Here is a 10223-nt window from a genome sequence, read left to right on the forward strand (position 1 = left end):
GGTTGGAATTTTATTTTAGTGTTATGTTTTATGAGAAAGAGGAGGAAGAGGAAATGTCTTTAAAGAAGAAGAATTAAAGAATGAGAGTCTAGGATCCGTAGTTAAGAGAAGAGAGTTTAGAGCTTAGGATTAGGGTTTTTAGAAAAATTTAAGGATAAGAGGTTGAAAAAGGGATAGTTTATCTAAAATAATATTTTAGTGGAAATCCTAATGGCGGACTAATAGAATGATCTATGCAATGATTATGGATAGTGGAAGGAGTTGAGTTATATAGGAAAATATGAAGGGATAAAAGTAAAAAAATAATGCATAATTGAGGGAACAAAGACATTTCATCAATCAACTTTTATTAGGAAATGGAAGTTCATAATCCTAATACAGATACAAATAGATAACTTTCAGTTTATTTGCCTTACTATGGGTTTTTGAGGATCCTGGGATGCATTTAATGCTCTCCACTCTCCAATAAATTTGAAAAATAGCTTAATTTGATCTAAAGATAAGTTTGATAGACTCTGGCTTAAAAATAATTTAGTTTTATACTTGGGCTCAGATTTGAATTTAACTTGAAAATATATTCAATTTAGGCTCGAACTCAGCTTAGACTTAATATAATTTAACTCGAGTTTAAAATTTAAATTAAAAAAATTAATTTTGAGCAGAGCGTAAGCAAGGCTTGTGATGATAACTACAATGTTATATGGCCGACAAAAGAATTAAGAGTTTTGGTTTTGTACTCCGCGTGTTGACTAGAACAATGAGCGAAGTCGTGCCAAAAATTGTGGTTCTAGTTTAATGAGAAAATTGGGAACTCAAACTTTATCACCACTATTTTCTACTTCTGAGTCTCTGAGACAAGGAGGAGGTCTAGCTAGCAATCAGACGATGGTCGGAGAGCAACTTGCCTTCGTTGTTTTGAGGGAGTTAGTTAGCAAGTTAAGCTCCGGTCTGTGGGCCGATCTTGGATTGCTCTGGAACTTCGAGCAAGATCTGGAGAACATCAAGGGTACCCTGCGCACTCTTCAGGCCGTCTTAAAGGATGCCGAGAGGCGATCGATCAATGATGAGTCGGTGCGCCTCTGGTTGAAGAGCCTCAAAGCTGCGGCATATGACATCGAGGACATGCTCAACGACTTCGACACCCAGAAGAAACCAGAGGACAGCGCGGCGTCCAAGAAGGTGAAACGGTTCTTCTCCAGATCCAATCCGCTCACCTCTCGTGACAGCATGGCCCACAAAATGAAGAAGATGAGGGAGCGATTACAAAAGATTGCAGAAGAGAAGAGCAAGTACGCTCTGAAGGCGGAAAGTGTCACTGATAAGCAAGAAGAGATTAAAAAGCGCGAGACCTTCTCCCTTGTTGAGGGAACTAAAGTGTTAGGGAGAGAAGCAGAGAAGGGGGAGATAATTAAAAGGTTGCTGGCCACTGATAGCAAGACGAATGTCTCCGTCATCTCCATAGTCGGCATCGGGGGCCTGGGGAAGACGACACTCGCCAAATTGATCTTTAATGATGCTAGTACGAGCATCTTCGATCTAAAGATTTGGGTTCATGCTATGGAATTTGATGTGAAAAAATTAGCTAATGCTATTGTATCATCAGGGTCTGGACAGAGATGCGATTTTGACGACTTAGAGTCGACCAGTCAATGCGTGAAAATTTTATTGCATGGCAAGAGATATCTGATGGTGTTGGATGATGTGTGGAATGAAGATGAGGACAAATGGGAGAAATTGAAGCTGATGCTAGAAGTTGGCAACAGCGGGAGCAGAATTCTAGTGACCACCCGCAGTCTACAAGTTGCTAAGATGATGAGTGGCACTGAAAACCCACATAGTTTGACGTATCTATCTGACGATGATTGTTGGAAGTTGTTCGAGCAAAGGGCATTTGGGCAAGGTGGTGGACAGAGAACGCCGAGTCTGGAGAAAATAGGAAAGGAGATCGTCAGGAAATGTGGAGGTGTACCCTTGGCGGCTAACGCTCTCGGCGGCACGCTTCGTCGAGCGAGTGGGGAGGAAGCATGGAAGGATGTCAGAGACAACGGAATCTGGGAGATTGAGCAACAATATGAGAATGGGCAACTATCTGAGAATAAAATCTTGGCGTCATTAAAGGTAAGCTATCAGTACATGCCCTCTCCTCTAAAACTATGCTTCTTCTACTGCTCCATATATCCTAAATCCTTTGGGCTAGAGAAGGATAAGTTGATCCAGCAATGGATCGCTCAAGGATTTATCCAGTCGCAAAGAGAGAGCAGGTCATTAGAGATTGGTGAAAGTTACGTCAACGATCTGCTATCAGTATCATTTCTTCAAGACAGAAAAGCGCATGAGAAAACTGGAGACTTAGTGTACAAGATGCATGACTTGGTATATGACTTTGCACGATCCATTGCTGGCGATGAAGTGTTAGCTGTAGCGGCAGGAAAGGAGACCACAAGAAATGTCAAAGAGTGTCGCTATGCTTCAATCATCGGATATGATGACCCATCAAAGCTTCGAAAAGCTTTACCCAAGAAGGCAAGAGCACTGCACTTCCGGACACGTCTATTAGTTCCTCTTCCTGACGATGCCTTCTCACAGACTAGATATGTACGTGTCTTGGATTTAAGTGGATGTTTCCTTGATGAGCTACCAACCTCAGTAGGTGAGTTGAAACAACTGAGGTACCTAGACGCTTCAGAGTCTACAATTCAAAGTTCAGGTCCAATTGTGAAACTCTGGAACTTGGAGGTGCTGAACCTCCGAGACTGTCCGATCAACGAACTGCCCTCAACTATTGGTGAACTCCAAAAGCTCTACCTTTTGAACCTTTCAGGCTGTTTGAATATATCCACTCTTCCCCCTTCTATTGGAGACCTTCATAGATTGCTTTACCTTGATCTATCAGGTTGTTATGAACTTCTACAACTGCCTGAATCCATTTGGAGCCTCATAAATTTACGTTCCTTGAACCTACATGGCTGTTTTAGGCTTAAAACACTGCACCAATCCTTCGGGCACCTTAAGCGCTTGAAACATCTAGACCTCTCGAACTGTTCTAGTCTCCTAGAATTACCTGAATCCGTTGGGAATCTTCAGAACCTACAAACTTTAATCCTTCGTAGTTGTCAATTTAAAGTACTACCAGAAACTTTGAGCAACCTCATCAACTTGGAAACACTAGATCTCGCATATTGCTCGTCACTTCGACAATTACCCAAGTCAATTGGCAATCTTCAGAACCTACAAACTTTAATCCTTCATAGTTGTCGATTTGAAGTACTACCAGAAACTTTGAGCAACCTCATCAACTTGGAAACACTAGATCTCACAAATTGCCTGTTAGACCATATGCCGAGTAGAATTGGCCGATTGACCAAACTCCGAGGACTGCACAAGTTCATTGTGGGTGATACAGTAGTCGAGGGCGGCAGGGCCAGCAGCTCTAGAAGCAGAGGGTGCAACATTGCAGAGTTGGAACATCTGAATCTTCTCACTGGTGATTTAGAAATACTTTTCAAATGCGGAGTGGACCCAGATGATGCTAAGAGAGCAAACTTTAAGGAGAAAGAGATCCAATCACTAACTCTGAATTGGAACTTCGACAAACAGAGCGGTACTGATCATGCAGCCATTCTACACCACCTCGTGCCGCACCGTAACTTGAAGTTCTTGAAGATCTCGGATTTCTTGGGAGTCAACTTCCCCAGCTGGATGGTGAAAGAGACGGATGAGTTTCTCCCAAACTTGGTCGAGATCAAACTGTCAGGCATGTTAAACTGCGATTGCGTTCCTGTGCTTGGCCAGCTGCGTCACCTTCGAAAGATAGAATTAAGGTCCATGCCAAGAATAAGGAGCATCAGTACAATAGACTTGTGTGGATATGGAAGTGACAGAGCAACATCGTTCCCCTCTCTGGAAGAATTTCTTCTCAGTAACATGCCGAATCTCGAAGAATGGGTGACGGAAGACGACGACAACGACAACAACAGAGAAAGAGAAACATGCTGTGCCTTCCCTTGTCTTAGAGATTTGTACATCAACAAGTGTCCCAGCTTGCGAATCCGGCCACGTATTCCACCATCAGTTGTCTGCTTGACCTTGCCCAATAATAGTAATGCTCTGTTACAGAGTGCCGAGGTGAAGACATGGAAGGACGCTGGAGGAAAAGCCATTTTTCTTTGAGCATAAAATGTTTTTGCTTTTGCTGCTTCTTTTTGTTTGTTGTAATATACTGTATACTTAATAAATAATCACTATCTTTTGATGTATTATACTTTTATGAAGTTTCAGCATATTACATTTTTAGGCTCTCACCGCTCATTGTAAAAGAAATAAATAAAGAGAATTTGAATTGAACTAGGATTAAAAAAAAAAAATCTTACTCAACAATATTCAGAACATGGACATGAAGGAGAGATGGAGACCGTTTAAATTGGAAAGAAGGATATATATATATATATTGCCCTTTAGTGGCATTGCCTCCAAATTAGGAGTTAGGTACTTGGGTTTATATGCTCTAACTATAATCCAATCATAGAAGCGCAGTTCTCTCATATCTGAAATGGACCCTAATTGGCTTCTCAATTGGGAGCACACAAGATTACATCTAGGTGGCAATCTTAGTTTGATACACTTCAGTTGGCCCTTTTAATTCGACCCATATATAAATGGATGAATCCAGAGTCATAGATAGAGTTAATGTTCTCCAGGAATTCCTAATTAATGACTAAAATTCTCTAGACTATCTTTACTGTTTTGATCCTGGTGGTAAAAATAATCCGTCATCAATTGGATAATTACATTCTCTCTAAAATAAGGATAAAATAATCCTCACAAGTTTAAAACTGCAACAAAAAGTAAAACGAGGGCAAAACTATCATGGGCCAAACTAGCAGTGTTGTGCCATTGAACAACCCAAGCCCAATAAGGAATCCTCTTATAGAAGAGACCACAGCGACACCTTTCTTAGGATCCTATCCCCCGTTCACATGCAGCTGCTATAATTTAATGCCTTCCAAGTTCCATCCATCGAACCACAAACCCCCCACCCTGGTCGAAGACATTGAACGTTGTCGTCCCACGACATACCTTACCCCCTACCCCTTGACCACTTTTTTTTTACTCAATCCAATCCTTCAACGCCACCACTCAAACCCTCCTGTCTCCAGCTGTCCATCGTAATAAATATACTCTCTTTTTTTTTTTTAGCGAAAAGCACCTCGAAACAAAACTCTAGTCTTAGAACTCCACCACCAGTAGGCAGTAAACCAACAACCAACCTTGGCTTCGCTTTCCTGCTACGGTATATGATTTCCAACAACGAGACTGGAGAACGTTGCTGTCTGCTGTCGCCTTCCAAGACTCCCAGTTGTTAGATAGCTGTGGCCTGTTCATCCCTCACTACTCCTAGGCTCACCAACAACTACCCAATTTATAAGGAGAAAAGTTCTTTTGGAAATCATTGTCAATGTTTTTGTTTTCATTTTACACCCTACATTATATGCTTATTTTTTCATTATTTATATTTTTGTTTTTCTAAATTACAGAGAACTCTTCGTTAAAACTCTTTTTTTTTAAGGATACTCCTCAAATCCAACAAATTATCACAATTTGAAGGACTATATATATATATATATATATATATTAAAAATACAGCTCTTGAACTGAAAAAATAGTTAAAAGCAGAGTGTAAACGGTAATAAACACAATATGTACGGTCTATTTTAGAGAAATATTAATTGCCCTTTGTTTGTAGAGAATGTCCTGATAAATAAAGAGGATGTTTGTTGTAATATGAGTAAAATGTAGGAGGTGATTTAAAAAAAAAAGGGAAGATTTATTAGGTTGCTGTTTGAGTAAGCCTCTATCCATCCTGTCACCACCACCCACTCCACTACAACTAAACACTGAAGGATTACATAATAAACCCCACCACCCCCCACCTGATCAAATCCTTTTTCTTTTCTTAAAAGGAAAAATAAATCCTATCCCTTTCCTTCCCTGCCAAAACTTCCCCACCTCACTTGGCTCCAAACTCCACTCCCCGTCTCCAAAAGAGGCGAGAAACGAAGCATCAGCAGCAGCAGCAGAGGAAACGAGAAAGGTGGTATCTTGAATCCCTCAAAGATGAGCATGTACGGGCGAGATCCATGGGGCGGGCCGTTGGAGATCTCGCATGCGGACTCGGCGACGGACGACGACCGGAGCCGGAATCTTGACTTGGATCGAGCGGCTCTCTCGAGGACTTTGGACGAGACCCAGCAAAGCTGGCTCCTTGCCGGGCCAGGGGACCAGGGCAACAAGAAGAAGAAGTATGTCGACTTGGGTTGCCTCATGGTGAGCCGCAAGCTCTTTCTTTGGGTCGTCATCTCCGTTGTAGCCGCCGCCGCCCTCGCCGGCTTCATCACCCTCATCGTCAAAACCATTCCTCGCCACCATCGCCCGCCGCCGCCGCCTGATAACTACACTCTCGCGCTTCACAAAGCCCTCATGTTCTTTAATGCGCAGAAATGTGAGTTCTTTCTCAAATTTAAGAGGTACCCAGTTCGAAATATTGTATTTTGATGAGGTGTTTGGTGTTGTTCCTGCAGCTGGAAGGCTTCCAAGGCATAACAATGTATCCTGGAGGGGTAACTCAGGGATGAAGGATGGGCTCTCTGATCCTGCTTATGGGAGGAGCCTTGTTGGGGGATTCTACGACGCCGGCGATGCGATTAAGTTTAACTTTCCTCAGTCTTTCGCCATGACCCTTTTGAGCTGGAGCGTGATCGAGTACAGCGCGAAGTATGAGGCTGCAGGAGAACTCGGCCATGTCAAGGAGCTCATCAAATGGGGTGCTGACTACCTACTTAAAACTTTCAATTCCTCCGCCGATACAATCGATCGGATAGCCGCCCAGGTAAAAGAAGCATCTTTGGATGAATCGTTTGCACTTTGATGTAATAAAGTCCATTGTTTTATGATTTTTGTGATACTGGTGATAGGTTGGGACAGGATCCACTTCAGGAGGAACTACTGCGAATGACCATTATTGTTGGATGAGGCCGGAGGACATCGACTACCCAAGGCAGGTATCGGTGTGTCACGGTTGCTCGGATCTTGCAGCTGAGATGGCGGCGGCTCTGGCCGCAGCGTCTATTGTGTTCAAGGACAATAAGAGCTACTCACAGAAGCTGGTTCACGGCGCGACGGCGGCCTTCAAGTTCTCGAGGGATCAGAGGGGTAGGTACAGCGTGGGTGGTTCGGATGCTTCTTCCTTCTATAATTCGACTAGTTATTGGGATGAATTTGTGTGGGGAGGGGCGTGGATGTATCTTGCGACAGGCAATTCATCGTATCTGCATCTGGCAACTCATCCCGTCCTTGCGAAGCATGCCGGAGCTTTCTGGGGTGGCCCTGATTATGGTGTGTTCAGCTGGGATAATAAGCTCGCTGGTGCTCAGGTGAGTGTGCTGGTTTCGACTCTGCACACCTCTTCCTTTTTTATTAGAAATTGTACCTGAATGATGTTGATTTATTATCAACTTATTCCTAATTTTTAAGATCTATAATAAGTCAACTTGCTTGATCTGATAACAAGTAGTTTGATAGAGTCAACTTCCTTGACTTGTCCAGTTCTCATAGTATTCAGGAGGAGAATATTAAATCCTTGGGAAGTTCCTAACCTTTAAAAAATGATTCTTCTGATAGACTTTGTGAGAGCTTGATCTTGTTTAATTAAAATAACATCGCCTTTTCATATATCCTATGATAACTGTATGAGTTTGATGGCGTTTTTAGAATTTGTAGATTATTGTAAAAGTTGGAATGTCAAATATCTCATGCTTTTATGTGTATAATTGGAGACTTGTCAAGAGGATGAGACTTGTTTTACTTCAACTTAGTTTGAAACTTCAGTTTTAGAATAACATCCTGTCTTTCTAATCACCATCTTATATAAGCCTGCTCCAGCTCCCTTGATCTGAACCAGCATAGGACCAGTATGGATCTGATGTAAATCGTAAAACCTCTTGTTTCTTCCGATGTTTGTGAACCAAGCCTGAGGGTAAAGTAGTTATCTGACAGTCCAAAGGCAAAATGATCTCATAGTTGGGCCTGTTGTGCTTGTGAAATTGTTCTTATCAGGAAGATGAACTCGAATTTATCTTCAGATTTACATAATTCTTTGTTAGTTTAACAGCCAAAATCTTGGGGTAAACTACATTAAATTTCTGGGATCTCACACTGAAGTGAAGTTCAACATATTTGCATTTGACATTTTGCATGACCATCTAATTATGCCTTATTTCAGGTTTCCCAAGCTTTTATGACCTACCTTATCTCTTATCATGTACTTAGCACATGTGGTCTAACATACAGGCAACATTTACTGTTTTATTATATATTTGATGTATCTATTGTCACTAGGATTCTGATGATTATTCCTCTGATTCCAGGTTCTCCTTAGCAGATTGAGGCTCTTCTTGAGTCCTGGTTATCCTTATGAAGAAATGTTAAGCACTTTCCACAATCAAACAAGCATTATCATGTGCTCCTATTTACCAATTTTCACCTCTTTCAACCGAACGAAAGGTTCAACTCATTTCTTATTTTAAAATCACATTCTTGTGCTCCTAAGAAGACTACTAAATTAATCTGTTTCATCGCAGGTGGCTTGATACAATTGAACCATGGAAGACCACAGCCCCTTCAGTATGTAGTCAATGCTGCTTTTCTTGCTTCTCTCTACAGTGACTACCTGGATGCTGCTGATACTCCTGGATGGTATTGTGGCCCCAATTTCTACTCTACTGACGTTCTACGTGATTTTGCAAGGACCCAGGTATGTTACCTTGCCGCAAATTTGTTGTCATAGTATAGCATTTTCACTTTTTATAATTGCCTATTTTACGAAATTCTTTATTCTTCCTGCAGATCGATTATGTTTTAGGTAAAAACCCCCGAAAGATGAGCTATGTTGTAGGATTCGGTAACCGTTTCCCTAAGCATGTCCATCACCGAGGTGCTTCGATCCCCAAGAATGGTGTGAGGTATAGCTGCAAAGGAGGATGGAAGTGGAGAGATACAAAAAAGCCAAATCCTAACACGATTGTTGGAGCTATGGTCGCAGGCCCAGATCGGCACGATGGCTTTCGAGATGTGCGCACCAACTACAATTACACTGAGCCAACCCTTGCAGGCAATGCTGGCTTAGTTGCTGCATTGGTGGCTTTATCTGGTGAGGGCAGTGGAGTGGACAAGAATACCATGTTCTCTGCAGTTCCGCCGATGTTTCCAAGTCCCCCACCTCCACCAGCACCATGGAAACCTTGAGACTGGATCGCAGCAAATTCTGTATACATTCAACCCGAGGGTTAATAAATCTCTTCTCATTCCTGGTTATGAAGAGTTCTAACAGTGTGGATGGGGTGAAATTTATGCAAGCAACTGATTCTGTGTAGTTTGGCTCAACCAATTTTTGTATCAGTGTTGTATCATTGCTCTGTGAAGTCTAAATATATAATGTAATATTACATTGTTGTAATAGTATGTGGCAGTATTATTATCAGTACGAATTGCATGAAAGGACTCATAATTTACTTGCTGGATTTTGGCATTAGTAAAGAACTTGACCATGACTTTATTAACTTCTTGAATACTGTCCGTGTATTCATTTTGTATCCACTGAGTGGTTTCAAAATACTCAGTACTGTGCTCTATGCTTAAAAGCTCTAATGGAGATATCTATATATAATTTTTCCTTAAGTAAACGATAAATGATCGAAAATCAAAATAATCTTTGATCTAATGACTTGAATTGGCTAGGGTTAGGCCTGCATTTGATAAGAAGAATGGGTAAAAACGAATCATATACAGATTTTGGATACGAGACAGGATCAGATCGAATTTAATCCACTTATTTTCACCTCTGAGATAATCTCAAGTCCTTGGCTGGTGACTTGAGGAAAAAAAAATATAGAGCAAATTACACCTAGGCCTTATAAACTATTTCTTATATTCACATAAACTAATTTTAATGAAATTTGATGTTGATCTTAACAGAAACTATTCCGACAACAAACGAAAGATATGGTTTGAAGGTTCTACATAATTAAAAGGATTAATATACCATGAAAAAAAAATTAATGAGGGGATTACATAAAAATGAGCAATAGTTTAAGAAGTCTGAGGTAGTATCCCCAAAAATTATAATGTCAAGAGTAAAAAAGTACAGTTTCAGTTGCGCTGTACATAGT

At 41.2% G+C, this 10223-nt stretch overlaps 2 protein-coding genes across 2 annotated transcripts; both read left to right on the forward strand.

The window, feature by feature from the left end:
- The first annotated feature begins 786 nt into the window (after positions 1-786).
- On the forward strand, positions 787-4267 carry LOC140791290 (putative disease resistance protein RGA1). Its single transcript, XM_073141781.1, has one exon. The coding sequence runs from the start codon at positions 796-798 to the stop codon at positions 4168-4170; it is 3375 nt and encodes a 1124-aa protein (XP_072997882.1). The 5' UTR covers positions 787-795; the 3' UTR covers positions 4171-4267.
- Positions 4268-5886: 1619 nt separating this feature from the next.
- On the forward strand, positions 5887-9614 carry LOC140790609 (endoglucanase 9). The gene is made up of 6 exons (XM_073140751.1): positions 5887-6499; positions 6579-6886; positions 6972-7430; positions 8424-8559; positions 8637-8809; positions 8902-9614. The coding sequence occupies exons 1-6, from the start codon at positions 6115-6117 to the stop codon at positions 9298-9300; spliced, it is 1860 nt and encodes a 619-aa protein (XP_072996852.1). The 5' UTR covers positions 5887-6114; the 3' UTR covers positions 9301-9614.
- The last annotated feature ends 609 nt before the right edge of the window (positions 9615-10223 follow it).

Source organism: Typha latifolia, chromosome 6 (assembly GCF_019914945.1).
Source record: "Typha latifolia isolate L0001 chromosome 6, TyphaL0001v2, whole genome shotgun sequence".
Lineage (NCBI taxonomy): Eukaryota > Viridiplantae > Streptophyta > Magnoliopsida > Poales > Typhaceae > Typha > Typha latifolia.